General features: G+C 35.1%; 1 protein-coding gene across 1 annotated transcript in view; it reads left to right on the forward strand.

Moving 5' to 3' along the window:
- BTBD9 (BTB domain containing 9) overlaps positions 1-16,230 on the forward strand; it is a 116,688-nt gene that overhangs the window by 14,369 nt on the left and 86,089 nt on the right. Inside the window, exon 7 of the mRNA XM_082047783.1 lies at positions 2,141-2,260. Within this exon, the coding sequence (XP_081903909.1) occupies positions 2,141-2,260 (120 nt within the window). The remainder of the gene's footprint in view (positions 1-2,140; positions 2,261-16,230) is intronic.

Here is a 16,230-nt window from a genome sequence, read left to right on the forward strand (position 1 = left end):
TGTTGTGGGTACATTGGTTTAGAATCTTGTTCGTGCATCATCCTGACTTTGTTTTTCTCTGGAAAGTTTGCTATTAGACTTTCTTTTCCTTTGTATCAGGTATAGTACCTGAATTGTCAGGTTCCCCCCGCCTCCAGTAGCTCAACTATCTAAGATAAATGGAAAAGGAAGTATTTGGGGTACTTTTGTCCAGTTGTGGGCTCCTCAGTAGAAGGGGGAACTTAATGCTCTCGTCACATATTTAGTCAAAGAATATAGAGAACACAGGGCCGGAGTCCTCTTACAGCTGTGTGCTGAGAGGGCAAAGAGCAGTGGACAAAAGCAGCAAGATACGTTCCTGTTAAATATTTGGAAAATAATTCATAATGGGGTAGTTGAATGTAGGCAGAGTTTGCCCAGAGACGTTATGGATATCAGTCCTTGGAGGTATGTAGAACTTTACCAGCCAGGACCTTAAGGATCTTGCTCTAAGATTGTCCTTGCTTTTTCTAGAGATCCTTTCCAACCTATATACTCTTTTAGTCTAAGAATTGCCAGCAACTTATCTGCATCTTTCTCATGGGATACGTGAATAATGTCTCCAAAATAGATGGTTTAGCAACTGTATGAGCGCATGGTGAACATCTTTTTAAACTACTCATTCATTTTAACTGTCTCTCTGAAGCTCTGGTTGGTTGGATATCTTTATATAGATAATGTATGTTCTTAACAGAACCAAATGCAAACTAACAGGTGTGTTTTGCACCTCTAGAGGTGTTATTAACAGATGAATTGTGGATATAAACATGCTAAGGAGACTAGCTGTCCAAATTACCTCTGCAAAAAACATGCTGTCTTTAAGAAAATAAAAGGCATTGTGTTGTGTATGATAATAGGAATCTTTTTGAGATAATTTTTGTTTGCTTGGTACCTTCAGAAACAAAAAAAACCCAGCATGTTGTATATTGGCTACAAATTTACATTAGTCTAGTGATGGTGATGTGAGAATCCCTAAGTTCTCACCACACAGGGGACAGACAATAAATTTTGGATCCAAACTGCTGAAACTCTAAAATGCTGGATGCTAGTTTGGCCAGGTATGCATGGGCCAGTAATAATAATGTTGCTAAAACAGTGTATTTTTATGGGTTGTGAATATTATACATCTGGTTGGTGTGAATGTGAAAGCTGATTATGCAATTGACATCTTGAAGATCCTGCATTACCTTTCAAAGTTGATAAATTAGTATTAACAGTGCTATCTAACATTTTAAGAATTTTTAAAAATACCACTTTAGACATCCACCTCTCTAAACCTTCTGGTAGAAATCAGCATGAAAGGAGGATAAGTGCTAACATGGTGATGTTGAAATTTCTGTGAATATTGCAGACTAGTATGTTAAGAGAAACAAAATATTTTGAAACATGTATTTCATGACCTGCTGATCCACAAGTGCAGTTTCTACTTTATTCTAAGTACTACTGCTGGAGGTGTAATATGGAAATAGCTGTGACTTAGTTTGGGTTTTCTTTCTCCTGATAGAAAACTATAAGCTAAACATCATTGGTAAGCAAAAGGAAGACACAAATTGGATTAGTCACTTCTTTTCTTTTTGGGTGTTGAGGTAATTTTGGTGTGTGTATGTGAGCAGTGACAGGCTAAACAGTATATTGTGAACAACTTGAGAAGTGAAGAAAAACATCAGCGAGAAGATGATAATAAAGTAAATTTGCATTTTTCATGTGGTTTGCAATTGCATTTTTGATCTGCTAAATATGTTTTGTTTTTTTCTTTATGGATATGGCAATAGAAATCATAACTGTATCACTGATGGTTTAGGTTTATTCCATGCAGAAGGAATACAATTATTACAGTGAGTTGAAAGTCTCCATTGCATTTTTTGTGAGGGACAGTGGTCTCACCTATTTACTGTAGATTGTGAGTGTTAGAATGTTTAAAGTAATTCTGAAAATGTCTTAACTGCATGTGAATTTAATTTCAAAGTTAGTTGGAAAATAGGGATTTATTTTAGATACAGGTCTGTGGGTAGGAACAAATAGCCTTATTTTCAGCACAACTGAAAATCCAGAGAAAGTGTAAGATTTAATACCCAAGATGTGGCTGCTTGTATTCTAACCAGTGTTTTTTGACAATCTATAGGTCTTATTCCTACTACATTGAGGTGTCCATGGATGAGTTAGACTGGATTCGGGTTATTGATCACTCAAAATACCTCTGTCGATCCTGGCAGAACCTCTATTTTCCTGCCCGTGTCTGCAGGTTAGTTCATCGATGTCATGTTGCATGGCTATCATTAAATAATGTAGACACCAGAAAAAGTTGCTGGATTTTGCCACTGCATTATGAATTTCTTATAATGTATGTTATGTGCAACTTTCATCAGCTATCTTAAAAAAATTAAATTTGTCTATCTTGGTGAATGGTTTTTAAATGTAAATATAGGTGATAAATTGCAGACCTCCTGTTTTGAAAACTCTGTTGCTTCCATCTCGAACTGTGCATCTCTTTATCTGTTCTTTGCTTTTTGAGTCACACTCACTTTTCCTTTTGCAACTGATTTTTTTTTTTTTTTTCAGTCAGTAGTAAACATTATTCCTCGGCTGCCAAAATGTTTAAAATGTGTTGACATACTTGCTGTACAACTTGGAAATGTGTTTCTATATATTTTATATTTTTTCTGCTGTTGCATTGAACAAGTGTTTTAGACAGCTGTGAAAGAGAAAAAGGGGAGAATTAGGACTAAGGAGGTTTGAGCAATGCATTGAGTAAACCAAAGCAGCCAGATGGGTTTAACAGTTATTAAGGTGATGATGTCTTCTTACTGTAGGTGCTGGGAATTCTGGGAAGAGCTTATGACCGCAGTGAAGCTATTTTATGCAAAAGCTGAATTGAGCTCATTGATAGAGAGGCCACGATTTGTAGATTGCAAAGATGTTACCATAATGAGATTTTGGGTCATAGACCCAAAAAGGAAATGCCCTACGTTGTAAGAATTATTCTGTAGACACGAACTTTTTAATCAGCACAGCAATTCTTGGAATCCCCAAGGAGGGGAAGTGCTATATTTTCTCCACAGAATGACTCTTTCTCTGATCTTTACTGCTCTGCAACATGGGATTGCTGGCAGAATCCATGTGGACAGTGTCTGGTGGGTCACTCATGTGTCTCTCCTTCTCAGAGAACTCTTTCTCAGGCTCCCTGTCCTTTTAATAAGTTCATCCTGAATGTAACTGACTTGCAAGTTATTTTTCCTGATATAAACAAATGTGTTTTCACCTTTTCCCTGCAAGTTTTATGATTCCGATTTTACTGTTTTTCTGAATTGGCTGGTGCTGTACTCTAGTTTGTGTGCAAATCTGATAATTTTTTGCTTCAAGGTGTCTGCAATAAATCATCTAGCAATAATGAAATGCCTCATGGAGTTTATAGGTGTTGTACATTTCCTGGGGATATTTTGGTGTGTGTGTGTGTGACCTTAACTTGGTGCAAAGTAGACAGATTTTTAGTAAGCACAGCTCTTTTGATTCTGTCATACTAGCAAGAAGATTTGAAGAGATCTAGGATGTTATGGTAGGACTTCCCTTGATCTTCTTTCAAAAGGGCAGCCATTCTTTGGCCTCATTCAGAGACTTATCCGAAAGAGATTTTTCTGTTTCAATATCAATTTATCTGCTTCTCATCTCCTCCCTCAGCTGTCTTCATCTCTACGTGTGTATGTGCCATGTTTTGAGAGCATTATTGCTCTGTTTTGGTGAAGAATTTTTTTTAACCTTGCCTGAAAGTGCACTGAGGCAAGAGTAGAGAGGAGAACGTTATTCCAGGGCTTTAGATAGTATCTTACTCATATTTTGGCACAAAAGGACCTCATGTATTTTCTGGCTCTCTGATGATCTCTTAATGCTTTGCGACTTGCCCTCTATTGGAGGAACCGGGTATCAGGCGTGAGTTCATTTCATGTGGTGTGTCTTGTGCGTAGCTATATGTTGTTTACTTAAATGCATGCACAAGCACACCTCGAAATCTCCACCTTGCAGTTTTATTTTAGCAGATAGTTGAAGTATACAGTTGTCCAGGTAACTACAGCACAGTTTTTCCTATCACATAGTCCTCATGCCTCTTATTTTTCCTGTTCTGCTCCATGATCCCCAGTAAGCCAGTTATTTTCTATAAATCTCTGTTCCTCATTATCATATCTACAGAGAGGGGTGGAATTCCCTGGAGGTGTGTAGCTGCTTTGAAGAGCAAGTGAAAGAGCTAAAGAGAAAATGATATAGCAGCATAAATTTATGAGTACTTATTGTTAAGGAGCAGTAACCTTAAGGCAATGTGAGTTCTCAGTTGTGAGTCAACATGATAATTCAGGGTAGTTTAGATAAGGCTGTTCTGTAATCTATTTTTACATCAGTGAATTGTTGCCTGCGTTATATAAAAAGTGAATTTGCTAGTCAAAAATAAAAGTACTGTGACTATAGTTTACTGTTCTTTTTATGTATTTTTTTTCCTGTAAATAATAAGAAAAAGCTATTATATACGTAATTAAGACACCTATAATTGGTGACAATTCATTTAGGAGGTCCACTTTGAGATCTTTGTATTTATTTATTTGCTTTAATATGAATAAATTCAACTTTATGGTTGTGTCTGCTTTAATGAGGGGTTTGGACCAGCTGACCTCCAGAAGAGAGGCTTTGGGTGGAGGAGGTCACGTACACATAAGTGTTAGTATTTGAGACTTTTATTTATCTGTCTTGTAATTAATATGCTGTAGAGAAAGAAGTAATCAAGGAGGGCTGGCTTTTTTTCCATTTCAAATTTCATGTTTTTGTGATTATGTATTTCAAGTGGTTTTGTTGACTTAAATGAATTAAACTAGTTATATTTAGGATACTAACATAGGCAAACCAGAAATCTTAAAATACATAGCAGCTTTTTGTCATCTAAAAAGATACAATATCCAGCATTGTTAGCACAGATTCAAAATATGAACTAATATGAGATTGTCAGAATGTATTCTTTTAAGACTTGATATTGTTTTTACACGTTATGCACGCTTATCAAAGGGCAGCTGTGTTTTAAGTGTTTTATATTCTCTGTCTAGAAAGAAATTATCGGATTATCAGCAAATAACGAAAAAAACCCCAAAATACAGCAACAACAAACAACAAAACAAAAACAAAATACAACAACAACAAACAACAAAACAAAAAGCATTTATTTCCTTTCAGGATGAAAATACCTGCCCCATTTTTAAGGGAAGACTGTAATCCGACTCGTCACTCACATATATTAGCACTAGGTTAATTAATACATTCTTTACATCCCAAACTACTTATGTTTTCATATTGCTCAACACTACTTCCACTCTGTACTCTTGAGTCAGTCTGACAAGTTCCACTGCCAAAATTTTCCTCTTCATGGACAACAGGAGTACTGAAGAATCTAAGTATTGTGCCTTTGCTCTGTGTTCTTGACATTAGTTTTAACATTTATTCCCTTTTTGTCTTAGTCATGCAGATAATAATATCTTTGCAAACAACCACTTAGGGAACCATGCAGCAATTTTTTTAAAGGCATATGTGCCTTGTCAGTGGAAGATTCTGGACTAAATATCTTTTCACAGTATGGTTTCTTACCGGTAGAGATTTAAAGTAGGTGGTGGTGATGTGGTGGTGGTGATGTTTTTTTAGTTGATTTTAGTTCAAAGTGCTTTATGGCATCACTGTATAGGATGAATTCTTGAGTAGTAACAGAGAATTGAAGACTAGAGTTATTTGCTGTGGTTTTTATCTAGGCATCTTTTTTCAAAGCAAGGGAGTAGAACGTGCCAGATTCTCTACATGTTGTTGAAGGACAGCATCTTTGTGTCTGATAAGCTAGAGCAATTGTTCAAATATAGATTATAAAGAGAATATGAGCCCTGTAACATTAGGCAAGGTTAGTTGCCTTTTTGAGTTACTTTTCACATAAATACTACTTACGCAAGGTGAGAGCTGTCAAGGGCTGAACTAATGTGTTCACCTGAGTTTTAAGAAGCTGTTCAAACATTTCCATGGACATAAAAATTGATGGTGTGTATCTTCTGTTTGCATGTGTAAAGGTGGGTTTGTTTTTTGAAAAGCCTTAACTTTTAATCTATCCTTTTTCAAATCCACAATCAATGCCTTTTTCACACTAGCTGGATGGAAAAAATGCAACCTTCTGGCATTAGTTATTAAATAAAACAAGTAATTTATACCACAATAAATTAAACCAGTTTAGTCTCCTTAACAAGTGATTTGTTGTATTATGTGTGTCATAGTCTCTATCATGGCTTTTGTTTTTTAACATATGGAGCATCACAGCATTGTGGAGTATTTGCAATAGTGTTAGAGTTAGCAGCATTATTGTACTTCTCATGAAAGATAATTTGTACTTGGCAAAGCATGTACCAAGCCATCCAAACTGATTAGGCAATATTAAGTAAGTAATGTGACTCTTTACACTCTTCCTTCTTCGTGTTCCTTGTGAGCTCCAGTCTGTTTCAATAGGTTCAGATACCTTTTGCCAGCCATAGCCTTTGTCTAGATTAATATATGAAAAATGGAAGGGCAGTGACCAAAGACTCTGAAATTCTGTAATGAAAAGGAGATAAGATTGTTTATGCTTCCTCACACAAAGAAAATTATTTATTTGTGTTTTGTAGGATTTAATCCTTGATTTAGATATACAATCTAATTTGTAGAAGGAAGATTAATTCTTAGGCATCGAAGCTTAGTATAATAGGCAAGAGCGTGTTGCTGTATTTTGAGGTGATTTTTGGTTTTATTTGTTTGTGGTGTGTGTTTTGTTGGGTTTTTTTTCTAATAAGAGAAAAAGCTATGTATTATACCTGAGCTTTTTATTGACATAATTCTATTTTAGACTTTTAATTTTTGCTTTAAGTATTTTAGATGACATTATTCCACCACCTTTAAAAATTGAACAGCCATATACTATGCAGAAAAAGCAAAGAAGAGAGGGTTTATGGGGCAATTTTTTCTTTTTTAAAGTGGTACTGTATTTTTTTTTTTTCCATTTCTTTTGGTCCTAGTTTCATTTTTTGTATTTGTAAAGCAGTTTTCATGTAGAGCTGAAGACTTTATTAACAGGGAAGACGGGAGACAGAAAATAGTCATGTAAGCAGGTTTCTGTCAGTTAGGAACAAGTGTCAAATTCATAGTTACTTCAGCTTCCTCTTTTAATAGGCAATGTGGAAGAGAGTGCTTGTGCATTTATTATCCTTCCGTGGTTTATTACCAATATTGAAGTGAATATTTTCCTTTCCTATTTCCAGTATTTTTAGTACGTGTCTGTTAATTAAGTCAGCTGCATACCCTGTCATTAAACTGAAAAAATGAACATCATCTTCCTGATGATATTAAAAAGTTAGCTCTGTCTTCTATAGCACCTACTCAGTCCATAGTCCTGACAATATTGGATTGTGTAGTGTTTTAAGAAATCAGTGATAAAAATCATAGAAGAGCTGCTTGTAGGTTATTTTTCATGTGGATATCAGTTTGAATATGGGTAAGCAACAATAGTTCATGAAAAAAAAAAATTAAGATAAGCAGAGCTGCGATTCTAAGCCACAGCTCTCTTTTCAGGATAAAGAAGTGGAAATACATTAAGTGAATGTTAATATCTCTAAAGGTCTTTGAACAGGCAGTGCTGTTTTCTGTTTTATCCTTCTCACTTTTTTCATCTTTTTGTTTGTTTGTTTGTTTGTTTTTTGTGGCTTCCATCTTTTTACTTTGCCCTGGACCACAAATTTTGAAGAAATTCATTAAAGCAATTACAAGAAAATTAAGTATTTTGAGAGGTCTCAACACAAGTCAAAAATAGCCACAAGGTGTCACTATGATAAAAGTTTAGAAGACTTAACGTCTTTCTGTTTAAACTCCTTTAGTTTAGCTGTTATTCCTAATGTATGTTGAGCTTGTGTACCACACTTTCCAGATTTACAGAACCATTATTGTGTGCTGGTTTTGGTATATTTTCCATGTCTCATCTGAGGTTGGACGATGCTGAGTTTTAATTGGAGAAGTATTTGCCTAATGAGAACAATTTATGGTTTGAAATGTAATGCTATTTTGTCTATAATACCAGAATTTCAAAAAGATAATGAAAGGGGAAAGGGGCCAATTTTAATCTTCATTTGCTACTATTTTCTTATCTCTTCTTGAGATATTGTACTGTGGCTAATCAAAGGGAAATATTAATTAATTACTACTCCATAAATTTTTGGTCCTAAAGCATGTTTCTATTAAAAGATCTGATAATGTTATAAATGCGGGAAATTATTTAAGCATATTATTTTTTTCCGTTTTCAAAAATTTGTTTTAACTTGAAAAATGTTGAGGTTTTCTCCTACTAGTATGTTGAATTAGTAGTGGTATAATATGTCTAAGTGCTTCGTGTTTCCCTTAAAGTGCTTGGCTGCTATAGAAATTGTGGTGTGTAATTATTTTTACTTTAAAAGGTGCATTCATGTGTTAAATATATTTATCAGTGTGGAGAGAATTTCTTGCCTTTCCTTTTATTAAGCATTGACGATATTGGGTGACTTTTTGTTCAATGCTCCAGCAGTTTTTGCTACTAATGATCACACCATTTATAATCCTCTGCCTGAGTGGAGATAAATTAAATTGTAGATCCTGACCCCTGAGCACCGAAAAAAGCAAAATGTAATAAGAGTAAATGTTTCCATACTAGCACAGTTCTAAACTAAGAAAGGTTATTAGTTGTGCACAATTATTTTGCAGGTAGTGACACATGAACAGATGTGATTTTTACGTACAGGCTGGATAACATTTTCTTTAATTCTCTTCTTGGTCAGGCAGCCTCAGATACCTGTGCTTTATACTAGTGACGGTACAATAATTTTGTTTATTTTTCTTTCCACATTAAACAGCAATGTATCAGTTTTAGCCTTACCAGTAGGTCTCGGACATCCTTATAGAATCATAGAATCATTTCAATTGGAAGAGACCCTCAGGATCATTGAGTCCAACCATAACTTAACCTAACCTAACTCTAGCATTAAACTATGTCCCAAAGAACCTCGTCATAATGCCTTTTAAACACCACCAGGGATGGTGACTCCACCACTTCCCTGGGCAGTGGTAGTAGATACCCATTTTGCAGTTTTCCAGTGCTTGGTGGAACTTAGTAATAATCATTTGCCAAAAGGTGTTCTGAATATGGTTCAATTTAAGATGTCGAACAAGAGAGGAGTTAACTCTTGAGAAAAAAGCAGTTGAAGCACTGACCCAGGTGCTTCAACTGAGAAGAAAGTCATGTTTGCTGTTCTAATTGAGCACCAGCTTTTTAAAGCAAGTAATTCTGCTTTCTCCCCAGTGGAGAACAGCAGTGTTTAGAAAAGGTACAGAGACATCCAAAAGAGGCTTTTGAACATCTGTTCTAACTTAAAGTGCAACTCAACTACATCACTGACCTAATTGAAGCACATAGATTAAGAGTTGCTGGCAGGAGCTCTGCTGAGGCCTTCAGTCAGTCTGAAAAGCATTTGAAAAATTTTTCATCAATGAGTCACTAATATCCTTATAAAAGGGCTTATTGCAAATTGAATGATTAAACTGAAACCATCTTAACCTTAGTTACCGCACTTGAGAAATACAAACGGTTGCATAGGCAACATGTTGATTAGTTATTTTATTTGTATTGTGCTGTGGGAAGCATTGACTGTTGTGTAAATATTTTATTTCTAACTGTGCAGATCTGCTGATGTTTCAGAGTTTAGGGAAAAGGAAAACAAAACCCAAACCAAAACAAATAAACCTTTCTGCACAATACAAATTAGCTTTTCCTCATTTCTGCAAAACTGAAATCTTAAAATCTTTTCCAAATACTAATATTGTATGTAATACAGTGATAATGTAATGTCCAGAGATAAGTAAAAATGATCTTGGTTTGTATTACAGAAACATATTATTAAGAAAAGCAATTTTGAAATGTCACTCCAGAGCTTTGAGGGTTTTCACTGACGTTATTTTCACAAATCAATTTTCACTGTTCGTATGCAGGTGGGGGGTTTTGTTTTTTTGTTTGGTTTTTTGGTTGTTTGGGTTTTGGGTTTTTTTTGGTTGGAGAGAAGAGCTAATCACTCTAGTAGAAGTTGATCAGAGTGAGGAATCTTTACTGGCATGCTTCCAATACCTTGCTTTTTAACTTTGTTAAATACAAGGAAATGATTTCCTGAAGTCTTCATTTTAGTGGCTATGTGCAGCTTGGTCATCTTTCTATCTGTCAGTGTTTAAATATCTTTTTTCCAGTATGTGTTCAATCTGGCGTTTTTTTCTTTTCCCAAGATAAGGTGATAGTCTCAGACATTTCAAACAATGTACATCATCTACACAGGATCAAGAAAGCTTTTGGATCAGGATCTGAGTATTGATTTAAAAGATCCCTTTCTTCATTTAGGGTTATGTATACTTTTGATCTTAAGCTTACATTTCTAATTTCAGCTCTGGTTGTGGTTCTAGTCCTACAAAAGCTCACTTTTCTACAGGTGTAATCAGTAACAATTTTTCATCAGGAACTTTATGAAGGCTGCTTTTCTCAAATTCCTTCTCTGTCTCTGCCATAGCGATTTCAGTTATCCTAACCTAAAGAGCTTGATGTAGCTTTGAGGAAAAGCAAAAAAGCTACTGTGCATTTAAGCTGTTGATGACAACCTGCCAGACAGCTCATCCCCCGAAAATGAATATTTGTCTGAAAAAGTGTGTGTAGAGGAGTCAATATGGCTTGTATAGAAATGTTTGAGAAATGTGTCTGCCAATCCAGTTTGTTGGATTTTAATTATAAAAATTATAGTATAGTATATTATTTTCTTATTCTTTGGTTTATAGACTAGAAGAAACTGTTAGCTTTTCAAGAGATCTAGATTACATATTTCTCATGTTTGACATAATAACTATTTTTTTTAGTATTGTTTGAATTTCTGAGTATTCTGAATTTTGATGTACTTATTGCAAGTTTCTTAAACGTTAAGTTGTTTCTAGGTCTATTTTCATGCGGTTCCACCTCATAAAAGTTGTCTGACTTAGATGAAAATTATCAGTAGTTATTCAGCGTGAGAGTGATACATAAAGATACACCTAAACACTAAATTATCAAATTGTTCATAATAATTCTACAGTAAGTTGTATTTTAAAGTTAATTTTGCAGAAGACAAATTTGTATTGAAAAGGCATTTTCAACACACTTTTTTTATAACCCTCTCTTGTGATTTCTATTACACTCCAAGAGATAGAATTAACTGTGCAAACTTGCCATATATATTTACAAAGATAGGCTTTTACTAAAGGAAATCTTATTTTGCTAAATTCATAAGAATTGTGGTTTATTTTGGTTTGTTGATTAGTGATGGCTATCTGTTGAAGTTGTTTGATGTCATTGTGTAAAGCATTTCTCTTTTTCCCTGTTTCACAGCATAAAACAAGCACGGTTTGTTGCTGCGTATCTGAAGTACTTTACCACACACATTATGAATACTCAAATTGTATACATAAAACCAAATAATACACTTGTATGGATTTGCTTTTAAGTTTCTAAGTTTATAAAGGTATTTGTCAACTAACACGAAGTAAATCTCAGTTGTGATTTGGATTACTTTAGAAACATCATAGTAAAGCAGATTTGTCTGTGGTTGATTTTTTTTTTTGTTCACAAACCTCAATTTATCTTCTGTGTAGCACTTTTTAAAGGTATAAATCAGTGTATGAATGGGAGAGCCATAAAGTAAACTCTTTTGTTCGATGTTCTTTTTATTCCTGATGTTGCATTTGAGCTTCTTGAGCTTGGACTGTGCTTACTCTTATCTCAGTTTCAATAGGGAGGATTAGGCTGATGGTTCCATTTGACGCAACTTTTAAATGGCTTTCTGTTCCATGAAGGGAATATTACCCCCTAATACAAGAAAAGATAGGACATAAAGAGTTGAAAAATGAAAAATCAAGCTGAAAAGACCAGTAAATAAAAATTAACAAATTAGGTGCTATGGTGAATCAAATGTATAGGAAATAAGACATGCTGTGGAAGTTTGCATAACCATCTTCAACTGACAAAAATGAGTGAGTGAAGTAAAGAAAGCGATGAGAAGACGAGAAAGATCACACAGGGGACATACAGCATGTTTGGGAAAAAAATCTCAATGCAAGTGAAAAAAAAGATTTAAATGGTAGTAATTTTTACAGTTCGGATAATTACAGGAATACCATGTTATTGATCATTTTTAGGCTGCTACTGGAAGCAGTTTATCATTTGTAGTATCTTGTAAAAGAGAGAAGGAGTGATCTTTGCAAAACCACTAGATTCTGCATTTGGGTTTTGATTTTTACCACAAAGCAATTTTTACAGCTTTATACTTTTATGCTTGTTTTTCATATGTAAGATTGGGACAAATATTTCCACACTGGACATGTAATAAAGATGTTGTAAATAGCATCATCAGTGATCAGTAAAGTGGTGGCTTCATTACTTTTCTTCATGCCATTTTCTTTGTTGTTTGTGTTGGGGAATAACAGCAGTGATGGAAGGTGTATTAAATATTGATTTCTAAATCTGTATTCTGTTCAGTTCAATTATACTGTCTCTTTTAATGGCAAATTGCAGAGTTGGCTAATCAGGTTGGGTTCTCATTAACAAGCTAAGTGCCTGCTGAGTCTGATCAGCAGCCCCTGGCCCTGTGTCCTGCCTGGGACCCCGAGAGCAGGAGGTGCTGCTCAGGGAGAGCCTGGGAGCCCGCCCGCTCTCTGGCTGCCCTTCTCCTTATTCTCCTACCCATACTGTTTGTAGGAGTTCTGAGATTTCTTGTACATTTATTTATCTAAGGTCCTTCTCTGACTGGGCTGTTCCCGGCTGCTTTTACAGCTCCTAGCGGCAGCAAATTCCAAAAGCTCATTAGCCACTGCATGAAGAAAGTTGCTTTATCTGTTTAGATGATTCTCTTACTAGTTTGTGTCTTCTCGTTCCGGTATTGTGGGATCTAGTGAGTGACAACACTGCATTTACCTTTTTCACTCTTACCAAAATTTTGTGAATGTCTAGCATTCATCAGCTATCTCCTCTTTGGTTCCATCTGTTCTGTTGCTTTTATGATTTTAGGTTATCTCTCTACCTTCTGTGACTCTGCTGTGTGCTTCTTCAGGTGTGGAGATCAGAACTGTACATGAGCACTTGATATACAGGCACACCAAACTCGTAGAGACAGAACATCCCTCTGCTTTGTTCTCAGCACCCTTCCCAACTGTGTGCGGTATTTCCCTGATCCGCTGCCCCTAAAAAACTGACTTTCACATGCAGAACTGAGGCTTGTTAGCTCCCAGGCTACTTAGAAGCAAGAGTATAGATCTCATGATTCTTCTTCTCTTGATATTGACGGTGTTTTGCAAATGAATGCTTTTGTCTTTCACAGTTCCTTGACTAACTGCATGACTCACATGACTTGAGGTTTTGTTCAACTGTTATGTTAAAGCTTTAAAAAGTAAGATTGAACAGTATTATTACTTTGGGTTGAAGGTGATGCACTGTTTACAAACATTAATTCTCTGATATACTTTAGACTCTAAGATTGAATGTGTTGTGGTTTGTTATTTTTTTTTAATTCCTTCTCCCCTGCCCCCGAAAAAAAAAATCACTCTAAACCCACCTGGAGATTTTCTCAAAATATGCAAATCTGGTTTTGGTGGGAGGATGAATGTGCAGGATTTCTATTTTTTTTATGTATCTATTTTTAGTTAGTGACTAGAACTATAGACTTTTAAAATGAGTGAAACATTCTGAAGTTAAAATAATTATTTTCTTTCAAGTACTCCTATGTAGAGTTGGGAGGTAAATTTGGTTGTTTTGCAGTTATGTTTTTAAGTGGTTACAATTAAATGGAATTGGAAAAATCCTGAAAATTCCTTAGAAAAGTCAAGTTTTTCAAATTCATGAGAGACTTAATTTTTCAACTGTGTGGGATTTGTGTGAGAGGAATTTACATTAACTTTCCATGTGATTTGACATTACATGTTCTTTTTCACATGACCTTATTGGATGCCCTCTGTCTTTTTGTGCCAGCATAATTTGGATAATGGAGTTTAAAATAGCTTTATTTAAAAGAACAATTAATTCAAAAGAAAGTAATGCATTACTGTTTCTGTAACAAGCCTTTTAGAGTCTGGAAAGTAAGAGTTTAAATTTCACGTTTGGACGTTTGAAAAAATTAGGAGTAAATTAGAATACATGGTATTAAGGTATACAATCAATCTCAATTGTACCTTAGGGTATTTTCCATAGAGCAGTTATGTTCTTCAGTGCATGTTAATAGGTTTGTAATCTGATAAAATGAACTTGTAAGAGCCATGGATCTGGGCTTTTTAAAATAATTGTTATTTTGGTTACAGTATTGGTAGCAGGACAATTTTCTGTGTAAACTGAGTATTTATGAAAGCTTTTATTCATCTAAGACAATTTTTTTTTTCAGTTTAACTAGTGATGTTAGTGTTTTATTTGGAGGGTAAGAACTAGTGATGTTAATGTTTTATTTGGAGGGTTAGGGTTATTATTTTTTTTTGAGAGAGTGGAGTCTTGATTCTGATTTAATAGCTAGGAGAACTAGATGGGTGGAACACTATGTATATGTGTATGCATAGATACTCTTCCCATTCAGGTTGTATTTCATTTCCCTTTTTTTAAGGGAGGGATTTAATGTATGTTGAGATGAAAACTGATTTTAAAACATCAGTAGATCAAAATAGGGTGAAGGTCTGGAAGACATTATTGCTGATGATTCCAGTTTGTAGTAAATTATAAAGCATACATAACAACTGCAAAGAGAGATGACTTCCTGTGTCATATTTCATTTTGCCTTCACAGATAAGTGTGTAAATGAAAGGGAAACAAATTGTTTCAGTATGGCAAATCTATATTATTTCTTTGGAGTGAAAATGAATGAAATTGAAATAATTCACTCTTGGGTGAAACTAGAACCTATAAATGTATTTTATCCTCTTGGTGCAGATTGACATACTGCAGATTAGTAATAAGAGAATGTTCCTCCTGTCATCAAGAGTAGTCAGACACGTTCCTGAATACTGAATTACAGTCAATGAAAAGGGGTTCACTGTACTCTCATGTAATTTACACAGAAGAGCATGTAATTCATCATTGTAATGGAAGCTGCTGTTCACTGCTAGAAAATTTATTTTTTCAGACTTGTTAAACTCTTTTTATCCTTTGCATTATGGAAAGTTTGTAGTTACCTGTGCCTCATCTTCATCATCTGTGCACAACCTGATTTCTGGGAAGATACTGAAAGCTCTTTACAGTCCTTTGGTGAGTGTGCATGTGTTGGTACCATCCCATCCTGTCTGATCTTCCCCACAGGTGTCTGGAAATAATGATATTAAGAAGGTTTGGGGTCAGTAGCATATTTAGAATACTTTGTTTCCACAACGCACTGACGTTCTTATTATGTAGAGAATGAGAGACCCTTGAAAGTTTCACAGTGCTGTATGCAAGGTGAGCTTGTGAGGTTTGTAGTGATGATACACAAGCAAACTAGCAGGGAAAGTATCTACAGCCACCAAAACTCTTCTGATCGCCTATATGAAGGCAAAACCAACGCCAAAGTGTCTTGATCGTTCAGAAGACACATCTTTCTATCCTGCTGACGAGCATTGCAAAGGAACTAGAAAATTATTGTCTTCTCAAAATATTAGGTATGTGTTTGTCGATTCTATCTTGCATGTTTTGGTTTACAGAGTAATAGTGTGACAGAATACATGCCAGTAGTTCATTCTTCTTTGAAAATCAGTTCCTTTATGTTTTTCATAAGTGGTTAATTATTAAGAATTCCTCTTTTACTACAGCTTCAATGAAAAATTTAGGAGACGGCTCTTAAGCCAGCTTTCCTTCTGTATCTGTTTCTTATCAGTGTGAATGCTGGAGAAGTGCAGATGTTTCTTTAGTTTTCACGTGACATGCTCTGCAGAAAAATATGCTGCTAGGTATTTATTTTTCTAGTTTTTAAGAATTGTTTGAAGAACGCTACTGTCAAGTTTGTTACAGCATGGAGCCCTATAACATGTTACAGAAACAATATGACAAGGATAAAGATTGTCTGACTTCACAGCAATGTAATTCTAGAGGCAAATGTAAGGTAACACAAAAGGCTAGTTTTGCCATATTGCACATATATTTAATAG

The sequence above is a fragment of the Streptopelia decaocto genome (assembly GCF_964273445.1).
Source record: "Streptopelia decaocto genome assembly, chromosome: 3".
NCBI lineage: Eukaryota > Metazoa > Chordata > Aves > Columbiformes > Columbidae > Streptopelia > Streptopelia decaocto.